Source organism: Corvus hawaiiensis, chromosome 4 (genome assembly GCF_020740725.1).
Source record: "Corvus hawaiiensis isolate bCorHaw1 chromosome 4, bCorHaw1.pri.cur, whole genome shotgun sequence".
NCBI classification, from domain to species: domain Eukaryota; kingdom Metazoa; phylum Chordata; class Aves; order Passeriformes; family Corvidae; genus Corvus; species Corvus hawaiiensis.
Genome location: NC_063216.1, coordinates 41,093,787 through 41,116,367, shown reverse-complemented (window position 1 = coordinate 41,116,367; position 22,581 = coordinate 41,093,787). Strand labels below are relative to the sequence as shown.

Genomic DNA, 22,581 nt, shown 5'->3' with positions numbered 1-22,581 from the left:
GTAACATTTTCTTCTGACTAACATTTCTGGTAAATCTGATTATTTGAAGAATTCCTATGAGTGAAAAGTTCTTACACCCTTTAATTAAACAAAAAAAGACAACTGAAATTCCATGGAATTCATTCTATAACATCTTCTTTACTGCTAAGTGATGACAATATAAATTATCTTTATAATAGGCAAATAAAAAAAGTCTTGCCTTATTCCCAAAGCTCACAGTTATGATATAAAAGGGGGGAAATAAAAGTCCTATATAAAACAACAGACAAAATAATACTTATACTTTTTGATTCCTTTTACTGTATTTTAGATGATATATCAGGCAGACATCTGGGTATGTAATACTAGCAGTAGGGTGCAGGACAACTCAAGCTGTGAGATGTCAGCACAGATGGCTGGCTGCACAGAAGAAAATCACATAATTCAAGGACAGAGCTGGCTACAGACTCTTTGCTGAGGAACAGAATTATCAAAGGAAACACTGGAAGAATAATAGAGAAAATAAAGCAAAGTTATGCATAGAAAAAGGGGTGTTAAATGTAGAATTTCAGTAATGGGTCACCAGTGGCTTTAATGAAAGCTTTTCCATTGGTTATGTTTCATATCCAGCTGGAGTGGATAACCTGATCAACCTGAGTAAATGAAAGTCAATGCAGCAGTAATAAACAGTTTTCAGCAGTTTACAGTCATTAGAGATTAACATGGAATGATGCTGTTAGAAGGTCAAATGTATTTTAAGATAGGAGCTCGGAGGAAGGGTAAAGTGAAACAAGTGAGGTAATGCATAGAGCCACTGTGTATGAATGCAGAATTGGAGTTTAGCTGAGGCATTTAAACCAGAGACTGAAAACCAAACATACTTTGGAAGACGCTGAATTTCAATTGTCAGTGTACCACATCTCTAAGAATACTAAACTAGATTTAAAGTCCATTTGGCTAATGCAAGTATTCTTGTAGTGCCTGGATTTTGCATACTGATGCCAGGTAGCTATTAAAGCAAAATAATTTTTTTACCAGACCCTGGCAGATTATAAATATCCAAAAAACTTCCCGTGAAACAAAAATAAAGAGAGGTAATGAAATAAATTATCTTCTTTAAAATTATCTGTGGGTATAGCCTTCCTCAGGAGCAGAAAGGGGCAATTTTTTTACAGTTTTAGTCTTCATTTGCCATTTCCAGATAGGCCAGGAACCCCATTTCTTAAAGTGCAGCCCTGCAACATTCACTCGATGCTCTTGACGTTGACTCCACTGAGAATTAGGGGAAATATGGCACTACATCTCACAGTTACCACTTCCCATGGACTACAACTACACAGGTCAGCATTGCTGAGAAAAACTTGGGAGCTCACCCCACGGAATGTGAACTGTTTTCCTAAGCATAGTCTCTTACTAAAATCATTTGCTCAGCTTAGGGCTGGTGTATAAACAGCTCGATTTCTGGTTTTTCTAAAGAGTGTATTTATCAAGTGATTTCTTGTCAAAGCAACAAAAGGGCTGCTTGGTTTGCTGATAATAATAAGAAATGTCATTGGCTCACTCACCTGCCCCATATACAGGAAAATGTTTTTTCTGTATAGGACAATCTTTCTAAATGCAGGGATATCTATCAATAGCTATTCTATACTGATAACTCATAATTGCTCTTTGTGGAAAATTGGTTCTCATCTTAAAAATCTGTTTACTTATTGAGCTACATGGGGGAAGTTTTATGCTTTCATCAATATTTCATCTTATTTTCCTTTTTTTGAAGTACACGGGTCCTCATTATCACTTGTCTCCAGCACATCCTCTCTCTACTCCACGGTGAGTATTGACATTGTAGAAAAAAGTTCTGCTTGCCTCTGTTCTTGTTCATTGTTCATGAAAAATTCAATACTTTGAGATCCAGAAGAATTAGAACTTTACTGCAATAAAGTAGGAATATTTATTTTCAGCTTTGTACTACTGCATGATATTTTAGAAAACAGTATTTTCATCTTTTTATGTGAATTGCTTGTAACTGTTTGAAATCACCCAGTATACATTTTGAAAGCTAAAAAGAAGGTAATGGTCTAAGAGTGTCTCTTTTGTGGGGATCATTATGCTATTGTAGTTGACCATTTAGAGGCATTTACTTACTTTCAGCTAGTGCACAATTTAGAAGAGTATTTATATCCTGGCACTGCTTGAGGTAAACTTCTTGAAAACCACAAGATTGCTTTAGGGTAAGGGAGATACAATTTGCAGTTTAACTGTCTACTGATTTTTCTCTCAAGTGACAGCATTTAGATGTTATTTACAAAGAGAAGAATAACTTTATAAAATTTTAGTCTTACATTAATTAGATCAAATAATATTTGTTTCTATCTCCAGAAGTTGTTCTGGGTTTGATTTTTTTCCCCTATTTTATTGTTGTTTCTTGAGGGTTTTTTTAACTTATGGGGTTTTTGTAATATATTTTGCATAATTTATTTCTTCGGTTGTTCTACTGATAAGAAATCACCCATAGGGGAGCAGTTAAACATGTTTGGACATTCCCTTGCTGACACACAACAGTTGCTTTGCAATCTCCTCACTAACTACAATTACACGCTGCAGTAGCCCCTTTTCACAGGAGAGCAGCCCACTTACCTGCTTTCATCCCAGGCATTCATGAGCAGTCCATGCCCTCTCCATATGTCCAGGTGTTGAATAGTGTCAGCTGACACTCCACAGGTGGACTGCTCTACCCGCAGCCAGCACTAGTTCTTGCCTAGGAATACCAAGCCCATGCAGTTTGATGCATCTGTAGCACATGGTAGCTCTGTCTCAATGCTAAACTCGTGTTAGCTTGAAACGTATGCTGCATCCATGCACAGTCCTGCCTCTCAAAGTTCTGTTTAATCATAAAAAGGTTCATACAAGGGCATATCTAAAACATCAGATACACATGCCTTAGGTTTTTACAGGCCTTAAAGTGCAAGTTGCAAGTCATTCCAGCCCAGACCGGTCCTGAATTATTTGGAAGAGGGGGAGGGGAGGGAAGGTGGGAGGTGTAGAATGTATCTACAGACTGCTGCACATGAGGCGTGACTAACGTTCAGAGTTAAGCTTCTCACTTATGTTTTGGTGGTTGAAAAAATCTTCAGAACTATTTCCCTGTCTATGAGACACTATGATCAGTTTGCATGGGAAGGTGTGTCAAAAAATATAATTCAAGCTTTAATGTAAAATTTTAGAAGAACGTTATGAAACTGATAGATGAAAAAAATAAGTTTATAAAGTGACATGGGGTGCCTTCAGCACCCAGTAAGTCTGAAATACCTGTGCTCTGATATTGTGTAATGTAGCAATTACTTACTATTTATATAACCTGTTATCTTTCAACAGAGTATCTTGGAAATAGTAACTAAACCCCATGATAGTAAAGAATAGTATTTTTTCTGCACAAAGTTTAAACTGTTTACCCAGGTTCATACTATGATGTCTTCTGACTGTGAATTCACACTGCAGCTGAGCCCCACTCCTTAAGTAATGGATTATGTAGGCAAGATAATGGAAGTTGCAGAAAAATCTGCAAAGGGCCATAAAGAAATTAGTATCACAAAATTACTAGGATTGACTTTTCGGAAAGATTTTTATTCTGAATTTCTTCCGCTTGATCCCTCTGTGAAAAAAGTTTAAACTTTGCAACAATTAATCAAAAGATGATGCACAACTGGAGTATAGAAACATGAAAAGTTTAACACTCAGTATCACATCAGCTGAATGAAGAGAGCAATGGGATAGCCTCACAAGGGTATCTCAATCAAATGTATTTATCAGATTTCTTGAGCATTTTCTTAAACCTTAGTGCTAGTGGTTTTCTGTGGCCTAATCACTGGTGAAATTCAGACAAAGTACTAAATAAAGATCAAGACCTTTATGTATAATTACCAGAGGATACTTGAAAATCTTCAAATTATTCTCTGAAGATTGTTTCTTTGGGAATTAGAATATGAGATTCAGAAGACATTTCCTTATTTTCTGCCATTGAATAATACAATGACACAGAAGTTCTTCATTCACTACTATTTTCTGTATATATTGCCTTTCTTCTTGACTTGGATTTGGGTATTCAGGACTTAACTTGCATAGACTGGGAATCTAGCTTGTAGAGATATGCATGTACAGAGACATCCATTTTGTTTCACAGAAACATATGCCATGTAAGCAGATGTAGTAAATTGATTGAGTTTTGCTAGTGACTACATTTAGCTCTCTGAGTAATTGAAAAAATTATAATAGGTTGTCTCCTGTTTTAATCTCCTCCTTGCTCAGTAGGTGAAACAATTAAATTTTCACATATTTAGTTAATTGCCAATTTCTCACACTGACTCTCAGCATTAGCTACACTTTGACTCCATAGGCTTCATTGATTGTGCTAAACCACGCTCAGAGGGGCTGTGTAAGGACGTGTCATTTGTACCTTAACATTCTAAGGCTTCAAAAAAAAGAAAAAATCATCCTTGCAAGGATGGGGTGCATGCATACGATGGAGAAGTAGAGTGAGAAAAAGGATTTTTTCCTTTTAGAGCCTATTGGAACAATGGCTGAGTCCTGGGTTACAATGGTGTCAGCATGAACTTAAGTAAAAACTGCTCAGATGTATTTGATGGTCAGATTTTATTTTTTAAGCTAATAGTATGTCCAGAATCCTGTTTTTTCTCATTCATCTACTTCCTTCACTGCCCACAAAATCTCACTTGTGGGAGCCACCTTTCTGAACTCAGGGAGAGCAGCAGCACTTCCTTGTGCATTGAGGGAGTTGTCTGGTAACAACATATAGCAATGCCTTTATCAGCAGGTTTGGTTGGTCTAAGGACAAGCACCATGTTGCCACATGGTAGTTTTAGGAAAAAGTCACCAACCCTAATTTTTTCCTTTTGTTGTCACAGAAGAAATCATAAGGGGATATTGTCATCCTCAATCCCTTTGTGATTTTCCATGCACTATATATTTGATGTAACAATAGTGGGAGTAGAACATATTGGTTTTTTCTATAGGCAGATCACCTTTTTGCAAAAATAGATGAGAAAGTTAGTGTGTTACAGTATGTGGGTCATGTCAGTGCTGGGAAAAAAAAGTCATTATACTAAATCATCCTTATGTAGTGTGGATGTATCACGTATTGCAGTAGTTTCAGCCAAAAGCATTTCCAAGTGTTGCCAAGGTAAATATCACAGCATCACAGTCTGTTTAGGGACTGCTAACAGATAAGCATGTATGGGAAGAGGCATTTTCCAGAAGTCTTCTCCCTTACACAAGATAAAGGAAAAAAAACCATTTCTGTTATAAATTATTAAAATCCTAAAAGCCAAAAATTAGTACCTAATAGAGGCTCAAAATCAGCTATACTAATTTGTAATAACACAGAATAACAGAATAACACAGAATGTCTGATGCCAAAGAATCCTCTGAAGAGCCCTTACCTTGGGTTTTCTTAGTGTTTCTAGTGTTATTTATAGATAATTCTTCTACCTGCATTTTCCTTTTACTGCTTTCTTCTCTTGCAGATAATGTTAGACTGCTTCTCTGAACTTGGGCCACCTCAGATCATGGGGTGGATTGATTTCCAGTACATTAACTGACTCATTTTGTGTTATGAAAGGGTTCTTTTCTCATGGCATGCCATTCTTTCCCATTAGAATCCCACTGAAGCAAGATCTCTCTGTCCACCAAATGTCTCCTGAATAGTACTAATCCAATGCTTAGAAATTGAATGACTTTCAAAGGTTTGCCGTGCAATGGTTTCGTTTCTTAGCTTGTTGAAAAAGGCTGCTGAGTGAAAAGCTTCAATATATGACACAATATGTTACAATTTGGAAAATATCTAAAATTATTAAATAATATTAGCAAGTTTAATTGAAAACTTTAACATGCCTTGATAGCCCTTAATATTTTGGTCAGTAGTCTTTATGGAATAAATTACATTAAAATGCAAGTTCCCCTCACCTTCCTCAGTGTATTTTTTACAGGTATGCTGTCAACTGCTCTTATCAGGGATTACTTACTATCTTATTAGGACTATCTCTTGGTATGCAGTAGAACAAATAGAAATCCAGGAGCCCTAATAATCATTGCAGCATAAAAGTGTGCTATGTCAGACTAATAAGGGCCGTGCAGTGAGAGCATAGTAAATTTTTGTTTGTATCTTAGAAATGCAGCTGCAGTTTCTGCAGTTCTGGTCCTGCTCTCCCTTTCTCCACTGTTTCATTTTGTCAGTATGCTGGCAGGCTCTTTGGGGTTTCAGCTGGAGCCTTGCCAAGTAAGTTGAAAAGAATTCCATTTATTGTTTTTACTGGATACCTTCCTTAAATGTAATGGATGCATGAAGCTATTCATTTCACTTCAGTGTAGCTGGCTTTTGTATTCTGTTACTGCAATTATGTTGCACACTGATTCTAAGCCATTTCTTCTTTGTTTTTTTCCAGGCAGAAGAAAAGGCACATTCAGAGGTAAGAACTTTTCTTCATTTTTATGCTTATGTATTGCTTTACGTTATTGTATAGTTTATTGTTTACCTGCTATGGCTAAACTGCCTGGTTGGTGGGGAAAATACACCCTGTGTCTTTGCATCACCTTTTAAGAAGTATTGGTGAGAACCTGGTGCAGCTTTTAGAGTACTAGAAGGTGTTTTCTTAGCATTGTTCTGAAGAAAGCCTCCTTGCTGCCATTCTGAAGAGATGAAAAGAATCAGTGAGAACTGGGCATTGAGTGGAGGAGTTGTGATAGGTCTGATTTCAGACTTAATACCACTCTGTGCAGGATCTAAGGGATTGTGCAATTCGAGGTAAGGTGCTGCCTTTCAGGAGGAAAAATACTTCAAATGATTGCTTTGAACTTCTCTCCCTCACATTTTGCATTATATTAAATTTCTGAAACTGACCACTTTGATGGATTTCAGAGCAATGCAGATTGATTTCATATATAAATCAAATTTGACATGGAAAATAGTTCTTTCTCCTCACAGTGTATAAGAATGGGTGACAAGCCTGGGTCAGCATCTGGATACAATTACAGACTTTCTCAAAATGAAGTCCAGGTTGTATTAAGAGGGCACCAAAGTGTAGCAGCAATAAAATACAGCACCAAGGGGTGCATTTCCACTTCACAGAGCTACGTGCCTTCCAAGTCCTGCATTTATGCGGCTCCTATTTTTACTATTTTAATCAAAGTCAACAAAAAGATATTTTGAGGAAATTGAACAAATAAACATATCCTTCCCTCCTTGCTGCAGTATATTTCAATATAATTTCATCTAAGATCACATCTCCTAAAGCAAAGGAACTAAAGAGGCATGCCATAACTCAGTAGTGTAAATTACAATTCCTCACTTTATTGCCTTTTATATAGGGCAGTATGTAGAGGTGAAACAACATTTCTTTCCGGTGTGTTTCTACATGATGTTTTCTCAGTATCTGGGTCTGCTTGTGATGCTCTTACAGATGTTGAACAGCACTTCATGAGATCTACCTTGTGTAGTTGCAAGAACATGATGAAAGTCAGCTTAAGCTGGAATGTTAAATAATTTCATTTGAAAACGAAAGAGAAAACTTGGAAAAATAAAAGGGTCAGTCCAGGATGGAGAACAGCTCAATAATCTGCCCCTGTTGCCCTGAGCTAGTGTAAATGACTGAGGTATTGTTGTGTTACAGAAGTACAGGAACTTGTTCATTCTTAAAGCTTGTGCAATATTCCTTGCTGGTTTTCATGGAAGTCATAAAACTGAAGTACTACAATAGTCTTTACTAGTGACTGGTACATGTTCCCCTTCCTAAGCTGCTTTTACCCATTTTACTTCTCTAGTCTGGAAAAATTTCTTTTATGTCTGAGTATGAAAGGCTCTTCAGAGTGAAACTCCATGCTGTGCTTGATTTCAGTACAATGCCCAAAAGTCCCTGCAAGATTTCAAATAGGGTTAAATGAGCTTAAAATGATGTGCAAGTTCCATGCTAGATATCTACCCTAGCTGAAATGGAAACAGATATTTTTCTTAAGGATTCTGTTTTTCATTAAAGAATAAAAGAGTCTTGAGTTAAGTTTATTTTCATGTCAACAAGCACATTTAAAGCTACTTTTTTTTTTTTTTTTAAGTTGGCAAGCAAGTTTTTGAATACTATATAATGTTTAAAGTGGTCGCATATTTGAATTTCAAGGACTGTAGGAAGCATGAGTTAGAGAAACAAAAATACTACTTTATCTCACCAAATTTTAGACATCCATAAAGAAAAAAGTCTGTGTCTGAGGTAGCAATCAAAGCCTTCTTCATGCCAGGCAGTGTGGGAGTACATTTTTCACGTTATCTTAGTCTAATGTAGACATTCAACACATGTTGGTTGCATCATGTCTACAGTCAGGCACAGTGAACCTCACCCAAGTGCACTCATGTTTCAGAACCTCAGGCCACATCCAGGGCAGCTCTCCTTGATTGCACTAAGCATATGTTTGGAACTTACGGGATTTGGTAAAAACCCATGACATTTCCCTTGCAAACAGAGGATAGTACATACAAAGTAATTAAGCATTTGCCCATATGTGCTCCCTTAACTGGAATTCTGGCTCATACGCCAGTTAAGTGCTAGAAAACAGCTGGAGCAACACTAAGAGACAACTTTTAATAATTCGTATTTCTAGATAGTTCTGAAATTAAAATGTGAAGCTAAGACATTGTAAACGTATTGGTGATCTCTCAAGAAAACACAAAAATAGCCACAACAAAAGAAAATTGCTGAAATACTGACAGCAGTCTGTTGTTTCTCTAGCAAATCCAGAAACTACGGAGAGAGTTGGTTGCATCACAAGAGAAAGTTGCTACCCTTACTTCTCAACTTTCAGCAAATGTAAGTATTTTTGCTTGTGATGATAAGTGGTATCAATGAATACATTATCAATAGCTCTTACTCAACACATAGTTTGTGAGACTTTTACTATTTATTTATTTTGGGGGTTTTTTTTCAATTTAATTACTTCATTAAATGTCTATATTGCCCCAGCTTCAAGTAGAAGAAATCTTATGGAAAGTGGACAGTGGAAATGAAGAGTTTCCACAATTTGGAGGGGACAGTCCTATCCTGTTCAGTTTCACTCTTTTTTCAGAATCAATTATTAAAAAAAGCCAAAAGTAAGGAGACACAACCAAAGAAAGGCATGGTTTGCATATTCTGATAGAATTCATCAGAGTTTCATTTCACAAAGACAAACCCTGCAAAATGCAGTCAGGTGTGAAGCAATCACAGGGTACAAGTATATATAGAATTCATATGCTACAACAACAGTGCTGATCTATAACTAATGAAAACTGGGCTATTTCACAGACAGCTTCCCGGTGTTCCTTCTAACTGACATGTGTAATATGTGTTATGGAACATGTTATCTGAAAATAATGCCAGATACAGAATGCAGGCTACAATCCTATCTGGTTGCTGTGGTTTCAGGTGAAGTTACTGGATAGTTACTGAACAGTCTGTAGTATTGTCATTTTTAAATGCAATTTAGAATATAATTATTGTTACTACTGTGAAGGAAATTTGAGATGCGGTTACAAGAATGTATCATTTTGCAGTTCAAGAAAGCAGTTTCCTGTTGTCTTGGGTAACCCATAGAGTGCCTTTCTTTGAAGTGTAGGTTCACTGAGTATTTAGATTTATAAATACTGTTGTAATTTTAAAGAAATTATTTCATGTTTTGAGAAAATAATCTCTAGCTCTGTGAAAGCTTGTTTTTCTCTTAGGACTTCCACACATGAAAATGTGGAAGAGCTATGCTTAGCACTTTCTTCTCTGTTCAGATGGCTGCAGAGCACCTGTGCGTGTTTGTACGTCTGTAGCAGCGTAGGTTGCCAGACTCAGAATTCTAAGTACTGAGAATGAACAAGTGATTCAGATGTGGGACACTGTGCTGTTTGTAAATTCAAACTCTAGATTCTGAGTTGGGTTATTTATTTGAGAATATATAGGTAGAATAGCCAGCATGCCTATATTGGCTATGGGGTTTCTTCACTCACGTATTTTAGACACTGATCTTCAACAGTTTGGGCAGTTCTCCATCCACCTGTCCTGACAGCAACAAACTAAAACCCACACTGAGAGGTCAGATGAGCTAAGTCTCCATCCTTTTCAGTCAACCCAGAAATGCTGTAGTCTATAATACAGCAACAAGTACAATAAGGCAAGGATGTCTAAGCATTCTCTGCAGCTGAGAAAACGAAGCCGTTGTTTTATTTGTTTGGACAAATGGTGTCCAATCTCTTCTCAGTCTTATTTAGAAGTCCTTCACTATACCTCTGGCCAATATGTCCTTCTATGAGGTAAACACCATAGATGCTGGTTTCTAATAACATTACTTGTTCTAGGCAAATTTTCAAAGCCAGCTCCAAGTTACAATCAGATTTGATCCACAATTCAGTGAAACTGAGTCAAGTTAAAAATGTGTATTTTGGCTTTGTTTTCACTCAAACTAAATCAGCTGCATGGGTAAGAAATAAATTTGGGTTGTTCTGTACAAATCAGATTGGATTGTTGGGTATCTGTTCCTACATACTGCCTCTGGGCTTCTGAACACCTAGCAAGAATGCTTTTCTACTGATCTTACCATAAGGACGTTTTCAATAGGATAGTTAAAAATATATACATTTACATCTGGTTTTGCCTGTCCAGAAGTACCACCTTTGGATAATTTAATCATGTTCTTTTGACTGTTACACACCTTCTAATCCATCTCCATGGAGACATTCTTTAAACTCTAAACCTATAAGCAACTCCAAGGCTGATCCATTTAGCACATGCATTTTTTAAATGGTACAAGAGAAATCCTTCCTCTTGCCTAATCCCTAACATGTAGAAATTCCTTCAAAATTAAATTTTTCAGGAGCATGAAACTTAGAGGCTTCAAAATCTCCAGGTATGAACAAGATTGTATTCACAATTAATACAATCTTAAAAAAAAAGTAGGTATTACTGGATATTAGGAGTAAATATTTTCGGTAGGATGTTCTCATGAGATACATACTTTACAAAACCAAAAAAATTGAAAAGTATTTCACAGTAAGCCTAGTCCTGAGTTAATTTTCTGCTATTTCTGGTACAAAACTTGCAAAGCATTAAAACAACACTTCCGCATAAATCCAAACATCGAAAGAGACTACTTAAATATTTTAGCACTACTGCTGTCAGTCCTTCGAGCACTTTATGTAAAGAAATTCTAAAAAGTATCATTTAAACATCAGAAATAAAATCCAGCTTGAAAGCAGAGAGTATATTCAACTATTTAATTATGATAGAGACACTAAAATTTAGTCTACTTACAGAACTGATATTTAAATGCCCGTTATTACTTTTCATAAGAAGTCTGAGATTTATTAACAAACAATTGATTTAACTTGGCAAACTCATGGAAAACCTAGATGGGCGTCTAAATTTCATTAACTTGTACTGCCTTAACAATGCTTTCCTTGCATGTATTTATCATTGATCTTCTAGTCTAAGAGACACATTTCACCAATCGCTGCTTTTTAAAGAAGAAATAGTCCTAATCACAAAATCTGAAATTTATTCTCAGAAAAGAATTCAAATCTCTACATGGATAATACCGAGACTCTCATTTTGAGTCACATTTGCTTGTCAATAAGGCTAAAACTTGAACAAACATTAAGTTTAGTGCAGAAAACTTTGATCACGGCCTGTGTTCTCTGTAGATACATCCATCTCTGGCAGACAGAGAGCTTTATGGACAGAGTATCTTTTGTGGTGCCTTTGCTAACCAGAAAAATGCTCTGTCCTTTCTGATGCTTTTGCTATAAATGCATTCATCTTTGCATTAGTCCTAAGCTCCTCATAATTTCCATACCTTCACTGTCTGAAAACAGGAAGCACTTTTTGCCTTACTGTGGTCTGGAGAAGGAAACTGTTAATAGCCAGAAATCTTGTTCCCTCATAGTTAATCTCGGTGTGAATTTGTTGTTAGTATTTCCCTTTGTAGAACTGAGCAAAAGTATTGTACACAAGTGAAAAAATAGAGCATCTTATTCATCTTATTTCAACACTCTTTGTGCCCTTCTTTGCTTCTCCACAGAAGACTGTTGGTGACATTAGTACATAAGTCATTAAAAGACTGGCGGGTTGAAATTTGACCTATTTGATCAAGCTTTTGCTTGAAACATGATTTTATACCAATATCTGTCAATTGGAAGTTACAGCATTTCTCAGGCATTTTTGAAAACTCTGCTAAAAATTTTCTCATTTGGTTTCATTTACTGTTCGGGTTTCATTGGCTGGATTCAAGTACTGTGCTTGATTTCAGCAGTTTATTTCATTTGATTAACCCCAAAGCGCCAGAGTGTTTTGCCTGCATATGATTAAATTCAAGCAGGGTCCAGCTGTTGTTTGGATGTTTAATTTACAGATTTTCTCTGAGATTCTTGCTTTACCCCTGGCATCTGTCTCAGTGTGGCTGAAGGGCAAATCTCAATACTAAATCAGAAAGGGCCTGTTTTCAGGGCAGAAAATGTCCAACCAGCAGACTCCCTACGTGACTGACAAGGGCTCAAATTCCAGTGAGCAGCCTGACCCACTGTGTTCAGAGGGACTTTGATCAGTGCTTTGTACTGGATAAAGCTGAAGGGTGTATGCTTGCAAACTGTAGCAGACCCAGGATGCCAAAAGAAAGAAGAGGGGGTTTGCTGGCTAATGCTCTTGTTTGGCCAGCTCTGAACCACTATCCTACAGCCAAGCAACAAGATGCTAGCAGGCAGCAAACAGGAAAGGTCACCAGATGCACAGTTGCTGCTTGCAATCAGCCCTATCCCTTCTGGCCTTTCACACCTCCTTTCATTCAGCCGTGTCAGGTGGGAGGAACTTTATTTATTTACCTTTTTTTATACACCTGAACACCACAGGTCAAATCCTGATGTGTGTTAGAAGACAGATGTTTCATATGTGAATGTCATGTTCAGGATAGGCTGTAAACCTGAGAGCTGAGGTATTTGGGGTTTGCCTGGTTGCTATAGTTTGCTAAGTAGGAAATGTTCAAAAGCAAATCTGTCCTCTTAGCACTGAAGTCATTCCCTAAACATACATCTCTTAGACTATTTCCAATGGGCATTTCACGTGTTAATAGAAGTCAAAATTAATTCATACATGAAGGTTATCTAAAGATTAAGAGCTGTTCATCTATGTATCTGATATGTATGTCATGTTAATGATGGATATTTTTTGCTGTAGGTATACTTCAAGTAATTCCCACTTACTTAACTATAATTCCAGGATGTCTATTTTCAAGTACAAATACTGCATTCAATTGTGAAGACATATTTTTACTTTAGAATAAGCATTACACAAAGCACATGCAATATTCAAGCTACTCTTTGAAGTATTGCAATGATGTGTGTATGCCATGAATGAAACTACTGAATCTAATGCAGAGATTTCTAAGGTGTGAGAGACTGGCTGTAACTTAAAAAAAAATAAAAAAATCCTAAATATTTTTACAAGAGCGAAAGAATGGAAACTTTTAGATAAATTAAATAATCCTCATAAATTACCAAATTTTTAAGTGTAAAAAAAGTTTCTAATTGGAATTTTTGATTTCTGATGAACATTCTTAAAGACACAGATACTTCTTTCTCTTTGCTTTAATTGTTTTATGAATTATTTTGCATTTAACTGTTGAAATGCGAAGCCTGATCTCAAATGGGAATAGATACATATACATATGTTTTATGTATACTTCAACAAACATAAAAATATACTAAAAATTTAGCCTTTTTCAAACTAAATTTTCTTGTTTTGTTGTATAGGATTTCTTTAAGGAAAATCTGCTTAAGTTTTCAACAAGTAGGAGTTCCCTAGACAGCTGAATAAATGAATATTCACTACCATGCAGAAAGGCAGAACAGTTTATTACTCTGAATGTAAAATTAATACTTCAGTAGAAGAGTATTGTGTTGTTATAAACATTTAAAGTAATGAACAATGCAATTAAAAGGTTTCTTTCTTGAATAGTTTTTGGTCAATTGGACTTTGAATTACATTTCTTTATTACTAGCAAATCAAGACCTGATAGTCTCTATCTGAAATGAGTTAGGAAAATGCATCATCTTGATCCAATTACACTTATGATGCAAGAAGTATGGTAGAATATTCCGAGAAGGTAATGTGCTCTGTCATGGGCTGAATTTTAGTAAGAATCCTTGTGATATGGCTGTATTTCTCTAAAGGCTGTCAGAAAATAACAGTGTCAGTGACCTTTGATATCACTTTTAATTATGCTTTTTAGTACTTAATTTTTCCTGTAAGTTCTGTGGGGTTTATTCATGTACAATATAGGATGAAGTTGTAGCTATGAAATAGGAAAATACTTTGCACGAGTATGCATAGTTCCGTACCAAAGTACTGTGGTCATTACGGTCTAATTGCTAGAAAAGGACAAAAGCAATGCATAATTAAACAAATTATTCCTCTTTCAAGCCCTCAGTCCCCACTGTAATTCTCAGAGTAAAGCAGAACCACGGGCCATCAGCCAAGCCGTAGATTTTTTTTATGAGGCAGGGAACAGTGAGCTCCATTAGTTTCCTGTTAAACAGAAGTAATGAGGAGACATTTGGCCAAAATTCTGTAGTAGTGCATCTTCTTTGTCTCTGATTGTGTTCTGGGTCTGTGGTCATCACCTTTGGAAATAAAACACCATAGATTATTCTGGATATTTTTAACATGTAGCTAATTAATAAAGTGGAATGTAAGTTTAAAAATCAGTTAGTTTTATTTTCCCAGAGGAATAGAGTAGTAAAAACAACCAAGTAGTATTGATTGTCAGGTTTCCAGGTTCATTTTATTTAAGATTATAATTTCAATAATGTAGCCTAAGTTATAAATGTTTAAATAGGAATATATACAATTACTAATTAATCTTTAAGAAATTGCATATTTGTCTAGTCTCATGTTTATCAGGAGTTAGTCCTTGTGGTATGTGTCCTTTACCAAAAGAGTTATCCCTAAGATATCCCTGGAGATGCAGAAAGCAGGTAGATTGACCTCTATACCCATAAGTAATTAAGTATATCTAAGTATACTAATAGTACAGTTTAAAAGGAGTAAACTTTTAGTAAGTTTAATAAGAATAAAATAAGGGGCTTTCAAGATACCTAAATATTTATGGCAATCCAAAATTATTTACAAAACACAAAAGCCACTCACCAGTGTAACAGCTCTGAACTGGAGATGCAGAAGTAGCCTACTATTATATATATGATAATATTCTCCTGTTTGAGGGATAATATACAGAGCAAGGTGGCAAGAAGCCCTTTTCCCTCTCCTGAAGGGCAGAACAAAATCCTTTTTGGACCATGCCTTTTCTTGATTATACCTCAGATTCAGTACAACCACATACATTCAAACAGTTTTAACTATGCTTGTAAAAGCATGCAAAATTGCAGCTGAAAAATTTCCCAGGCACTGTGTGTGCCTGCACTGCTGTAATAAAAACTAAATTTCCTCAGTGAGGAAGCTCAGTTAATCCATTTGTGCATATAAATATGGTGGGTTTGAGTTATATTTCCAAGTGCCAATGTTTAAAAACTTTGCCTATTACCACTTTTGAGATGGTAACAAGAAAATAAGCATTTCCTTATGCTTTTACTATTTGATGTTTTGAGAGAAGTGGATGAAATTTTACGGACTTTCATAAAAATTAAATCATTGCTTTCCCTTGGCTGTACAAGCTGGCTTAGCATACTCAGGTTTTCATAACCACTTTCCCTTCTTGGCCTAGAAAGCTCAATGCCAGTTAGATCTGATGAAGTATCATTTAGCTCACATACAGTGTAGGATGTTGGTTGTTCAAAAAAAAAAAAAAAAGAAGGTTTATTTTTATTTTTATTTTTTTTAAATCTTTTGGTCTGTTTCAACTTTATTGCTTTTCATACTGAGAGGTAAGACTTCCAGTTTTCAAGATTGTCTTTTATATATATTTGCACACATTATAAATGTTCTATTTACAAAATTTTTTCATTACTTTTATACGCACACAGACACATATGATCAATATAATATTTATAGACTAAGCAATGACCTTTTGTAAGACTAACTGTGACATTTTTTGTTTGAGGCTCTTGATTTTTATGAAGTGTTTTATTTGTGAAGTTAAAATTTGCTTTTCAAGCTAAGTACTTGAATTCCTGTTTTGAAATGTCCAGTAATTGAAAATAATTGCTCCTGGACTTCTCTTTGGGAGCAGACTATTTTGGCCAATATATCAGTAAACTTAAAGCAGGGCATTAAATCCATATTTCATTTCCAGGCAGGGATACCTGAGCTAATCTCACTGGGGGCTAAAGAAGCCTGAGGAGCAATGAGTTCATTTGGCTGATTCATCTATCCAACTCAGCTCAGTCAGAGTTTAAACTAATATTAAAGAGCTGGAGAAAATGTGCTTGCAGCAAAAACATACTTTTAAAAATTAAATGGATCTGGGAAAATGGTCCAATTATGACAAATGTTGTCTTTCTTTCACAGGCTCATCTAGTAGCAGCTTTTGAAAAAAGCTTGGGAAATATGACAGGCCGATTGCAAAGTCTAACAATGACAGCTGAACAAAAGGTAGGTTTAAAAAAGTGGATGCTTTAATGTAGAAAGCAGTCATCAAATTTTGTTAGAGTTTTGTTTAAAAAACACTGAAAGGAAACAGGAACATCTGTGGCAGTAAAACACATTTTTCTGTAATGGTTGCTGCAATCAAATCTACATGAATGTCCAGCAGCATCGGGAAAAAACTATGCAGCATCAGGTTTACACAGACAGTGTCATAAAATAGTTTGAAGATAAAATCTTTCATTTCCAGAATTTAATTAAAACATGTGCCACTATAGGTTTACTCCATACTGAAAGATCCTGTAACAAAGACTTCTTATATATAAGATGCTGGAGTGCTTCATTACAGCCTCCCAGTGCCACCAGAATAATAGAATTAATTACTGGGAGCAAAGAAGTTTAAATAGAGAAAAATAGCTCCATTGAAAGAGTTAACAAAGGTTAGGCATCCTATCCATAAGTAAACAAGTTTGGGTTTTCATTGTTGTATTTTGTCTAGTGGAGGAAAAAACTCCAAACCTGATAGGATAGTAAATTGAATGTGAGCCCTTGTACCAAGCTCAGGATGAAGAGGCTGCTTAGCACCTTACAGGATTGAACTTCTGAAACTCTCCACCCTTATGCATTTTGAACAATATCCTGTTAACGAAAGGCCTCCTTGAGACAAACTGTGAAAGAAACTGTTTATCTGTGAGCTGCTAGTCACCACTGGAGTCTGTAACTGTCTATAAAAATAACATTTCAGAGTCTGGTTGAGCACCAACAGATGAAATGTGGTGAGACTCATTGTGAACTGGATAGAAAATATTTGTATTACTTGCTTTTGTTTCATCTTGGGGGGGAAGGGGAGAGGAAAGAACACAAGAGCAATGAAATTTTCTTAAAACCAAAACTTCAAACTATTTTATAAAGTATAATTTAGAAGGTTTTCTTTCCAGAAGAGGTTAAGCAGTGATGTGGAAACAGATCATGTCCAAGTTTCTTTCCCAAAAGATTTAGAACTTATTCTTTTCCTTCTCTTCTTTTCTCTGTTGTTGAGTTTAAATTCCTTTAACCCTCATTATATAAGTACAGACTGGACAGACAGGGAAGTAATAAATAAAATATTGCTTATAAAAGCAATCATAAAAGATATTTTTTAATAAAAATCATCTGTGCATTCTAATACAGAACTTCCTGCACTCAAGTGGAATCATTTTACTTCAACTTGCAGGACCATTTCTATTAAACAGAGGGTTTTTAAATAAATTAGTATTTAAAAAATATTTTGAATTCATCCATTTAACAGTAGCCTCACATATTGAAGGATGTAATTCAAACGGTTTCATTGTTTTTTGCAATAACGTCATTGAGTTTTTCTTAATTTTATATTGAATAGTCATTTAAGACCCTTTTTAGATTACTCCTTGTAAAAGTGTTTTCTTCTTAAAAATAGCGTCATTGCTTTATCTAGAATAAATGAAAAAGAATAAGTTAGTTGATTTTAACATCTTTGGAGAGAAAGTATGCATTCTTTTTACTGTTGCTGTTATGTTCACCCAATCAGTCCCATGATCTTTAATTTGGACACTCTTGTAATTTTTTCTTTTAGCTTAGATAAGCATTACTCTTTTGTCATTATTTTGATCTCTCTTTGCTCTTCCCACAGGAATCTGAGCTTATAGAGCTAAGGGAAACCATCGAAATGCTGAAAGCCCAGAATTCTGCTGCACAAGCTGCTATTCAAGGAGCCTTGAACGGCCCTGATCATACCCACAAAGGTATGGGTTTGTCGTTATTAAAATAAATGTGGAATTTCTCCCCAGGAAAAAAAAAACAAAACCGCTAAGTCACTAGTTTTCTGTTGTTTGGGAACTCTGTTGCAAGGGCAAGCACATTCTGCAGTGAATGGTAGGAATACTTGTGGTATTTCCAGAGCTGGAAACCTTGCACGAGCTTCCTGTCTGCCAGAGTTCCTGGAGCTTTATCTTAGAGTTCGGTGGCCAGGAATTGATCAAGAGTTATCCGTATCCCTGCAGTTGTCTGCTGAAGTACACCCAAGACACTGGTGAAGTCTTGCGGTATAAAATTGTTATAGCTTGGGAATCCAGTCAAAGTTGTAGCTTTGCAAATTGATGTTCTCGTTGGTAAGAGATGGACTGACAACAGCTCAGCTCCTTCATGAAGTGCTAAATCAGAGCAGGAAAGCAGGTTTTAAATTCCAGATGTCAAATTAATTTTTCATTGCAGTTAGGCAGATACTGCATGATAAGTACGTACTTCAAAAGTGCCTGATGATAAGCAACAGCAAAGGAATTACTTGAAAAAAATAATCGCAGTATTTGTTTTTGAGAGTCTTATTGATCTTCCATTGGAGAGGTCATTATTTAGATGTTTGTATTAAGGTCATTTCACTGCATGACTTCAGTGTAGCAAAGTAAATTTCTAGAAAGTAGAAAATAATCTAAAAAGTAATTTCCCTTGGTATTAGTGGGCATGTTCTGCAAGAATAATTTCCAGTGATTAAGATCTAGTTATTGGAGACTTTTAAGAAATTGAAACTCAAAAGCCTCACTAGCCATTTTTAATGTTCTCCACTTCTTGGTTATTTTGTTTCATTCATTTTTAATGAACTCCTGCCTGGTTTTTTTCTGTCATGGTATGTTAGAAGGTGGCATCTGAACGCCGATTAGGGCTGCTGCAAGTCAAGTAGTGCCTACACTCCTCAGAACTGTAGTACATGTGATACTGATACATCAAGTAATCCCTGTGTAACAGACACTGCTCAGCCATGAGGATACACGTGCGTAGATTGCTGTGAAGGGTCCTTGCCTTCAGGGCAAGAACAGCCCATTTTGGAGAAGCCCCTAAGTGTTGGTCTAATTGTATGCATCCCCCTCTAATCCCTATGTGGTTTCTCACAGGCTTCAATAGCTTTAATCTGAGCCACTGCAAGCATCAAGGCCATTTATGATTATTTAGACTCCCTTTGAGGAGGAAGATGCTACATAAATATAATATTTTTACTATATTGAAACAGAAACGGATTTCACAGTAACTTCTTTTCTTTAGATTTACGTATAAGGCGGCAACATTCTTCAGAAAGTGTTTCCAGTATCAACAGCGCTACAAGTCATTCAAGTATTGGCAGTGGTAATGATGCTGATTCCAAAAAAAAGAAAAAGAAGAACTGGGTAAGTACTCAGCAGGTTTAAACCTATTTTTTAGTTATTATGTAATTTTCTAGTGTCTGAGTAACATGACAGTCCATTTCATCTGGAATGTTCTTATGGGGCCAGATGGATATCAAGAAATTCGTGTGTATCCATACTGTGGCACTACCAGCAAACTAAAAATTATTGAATATCAGCAGGGGTTTAATTGCGTAAGTCAGAGAATTTAAAAGAAACAAAACCATAAGCAACTATGACAACAAAACAACAACAAAAATTTAAAATAGCTGTTGTGACCAAAACCATCTCTGGGCCACATTGAAGCCCTGTTCGATTTTTCTTCAGTTGGAGTTTGGTTCAAAAGCTTTACTCAAATATATTACCCAGCCATGGAGGGAGTTGAAATCTGTTAAGAATTCTCACGTAGAAGTAGTACGGTGTTTAAATAAATTAAGATGTTTCTTAACTGGAACATACAAATACCACATATTGCTAAAGATTTAATCAAATACTTTCAGTAAAGAATCAGACAATATGTTTTTATTGTTTTAAAAATATTATCTGCATAAACATTTGTTTTAAAATACTGATGAGCCTTCATTCCCTTGATTTGTAATTCCACACTCTTTCATGTTTCTGCAAGGTGAACTCTAGAGGAAGTGAGGTGAATATAAACCATGGAAAAGTTGGCATGCATCTATAAAAAACCCTATCTTGGCATGATTGCTATTTATTTTGGCAGTAGGCTTTTATACCTTCTAAAACCAGATTATCCTGTATGTCTTCTCAGTTTGTCTTTATTCATTTTAATCTCAAAGTTTAGGCTATAGAAAGGGGGAGTGTAGCCAAAATCCATTTCTTTCTCATTAGACATCATGAGCTGGAAAGGACTTAAATAATGCTTCGCATTAAGATCAGTGGTCGCACTCCCCACTCTCCAATTATACCATGAGAATAATGTGTTTGAAGACCTCATTTTTTCCTAGAGGAACTAGCTGGTCATTGTGTTCTGTACAGTTTTGATCAGAACAGCTTTCTGAAAATAAAAACAAAACCCACATTTTTTCTAAGATTAACAAGTTCTGTATTTAGACAAAGGTATGAACAAATGGGCTAGTTAATTTTAACTGCAGACAAAACTGTTGTCATCTTGGCTCCTGAAATAAATGGCTCTTTGGCTATTCTGTCCCTTTTCAATACTGGATAGAAGCTTCTAGAGGGAGAAGGCAATGCTTGTACATTCAGAGATCTTACCACTCTAAAGGAAATTGCAAAAAACAGTATATACCTTTCAGCTAACATTCTTCTCAATAGTACAACAATGCAAACCTCATGTCCCAGCTTATATCCTCTCGATTATGATCCAAATCACAGCATTTGCACAGTTTGACCATTCCAAGTTTTAATGGGGAAAATAAATTGGCAAACCCTATAAATTGGACTAGTCTTTGAATTTCAGCTTTTAGTTCTGCCTGTACCTAGATGCAAAGTGGTTATTTAAAGCCACCCCTTGAAGGGAATGCCACGGGAATGGGATTCCACCGGGGCTTAATGGCTTTAAATGAGCACCCCTCTCCAATAGCTGTACCACTCAGTCCTGCACTTTTTCCATAGCATTACTCTTGCACTGCGCTGGATTAATAAAGTCGAAACAAAGCACCGTATCATGTTTTTAGAGATACTGTGTTGCATATGTTAATACCTTGCTTCTGCATACTGACCTCAGGCAGTGGCTAGGATGGCATCTGCAAACTAACTCTTCAAAACATGAGCTACGCACAAAGTGCTGTGATGAGGAAAATAATCTTGTTCCGTATTTGTTTTCCAGCTAAGAAGCTCTTTCAAACAGGCCTTTGGAAAGAAAAAGTCCACCAAACCTCCTTCCTCACATTCGGACATAGAAGAGCTGACAGACTCCTCTCTTCCTTCCTCACCTAAACTGCCCCACAGCTCAGGAGAGTGTGGGGCGACATCAATGAAACCATCACAGTCAGCGTCTGCGTAAGTGTCTCTCTTGGCAAATGGAGATGGGCTGGGAAACAGGCCTCCTCCAGTGTGGCCGTTTGCAGTTCACAAACCATTGACAACAGCTGTGATCTTTTAATCCTGAGCTCCCTCCATTTGCAGGATTTCTTGTGAGCTTCACCATTTACACACTAGTTCTGCAGCAGCTCTTTATTCAGTCATTCTTTCCTCCTTTCACAGACTTTATCCAAAATCACCTAGCTATGCAAACTTCCAAAAGCTTATGTTGTGCTCTCCTTGCACCATTAGCAACTCTATTGTATCCATTTAGTAAAGGCCAAATGCTGAAGTTTCCTTGTTTCCTTTCTTCATGACACACTAAAAATGTAATTTTTTTCCCAGGTGGCTATGGATTTTTACAATATACTCATTCCTCTTGTTATTACTTTATCTACTTTGTAGCTACTGATGTATATAATTTCTAATCTATTTCCCCTCTTTCATCAGTTTGGTTTTTTTGTGGGATTTTACTTTTATATTTTATTCAAATCACCACCCTTGAGGTTTCAGGTCTGAGAACAAATCATCAGTCAACAGCTGTCCCATTTCTTTTTTTGAATATCTGGTATGTTCTTACAGAGTTCACAGCTTTCATTCGTATACCTCTGCCTTTTTTTTTTCATTCTGCTAAACTCATAATTCTTTCTAATATGGGGAAATCAGCCTCTTTGAACCAAAAAATGCCTACTGCTAGTGTGAGCCTTACTTTCCCTGTCCTAATTGAGAGTAATCAGGTCACAATTACTCTTTCTTAAGGCCCTCAAGGAATTCTCATGACTGATTACTAAGCTTTATAATAGAATTACTCTGTGTTAGGTTAT

At 36.2% G+C, this 22,581-nt stretch overlaps 1 protein-coding gene across 10 annotated transcripts in view; it reads left to right on the top strand.

Moving 5' to 3' along the window:
* Positions 1-22,581, top strand: part of NAV3 (neuron navigator 3) — a 531,757-nt gene that overhangs the window by 485,023 nt on the left and 24,153 nt on the right. For all 10 annotated transcript variants that reach the window (XM_048300218.1, XM_048300219.1, XM_048300217.1 and 7 more), the window contains 7 exons: positions 1,754-1,806; positions 6,435-6,458; positions 8,766-8,843; positions 16,509-16,592; positions 18,232-18,343; positions 19,635-19,756; positions 21,564-21,736. In XM_048300218.1, the coding sequence (XP_048156175.1) occupies positions 1,754-1,806; positions 6,435-6,458; positions 8,766-8,843; positions 16,509-16,592; positions 18,232-18,343; positions 19,635-19,756; positions 21,564-21,736 (646 nt within the window). The remainder of the gene's footprint in view (positions 1-1,753; positions 1,807-6,434; positions 6,459-8,765; positions 8,844-16,508; positions 16,593-18,231; positions 18,344-19,634; positions 19,757-21,563; positions 21,737-22,581) is intronic.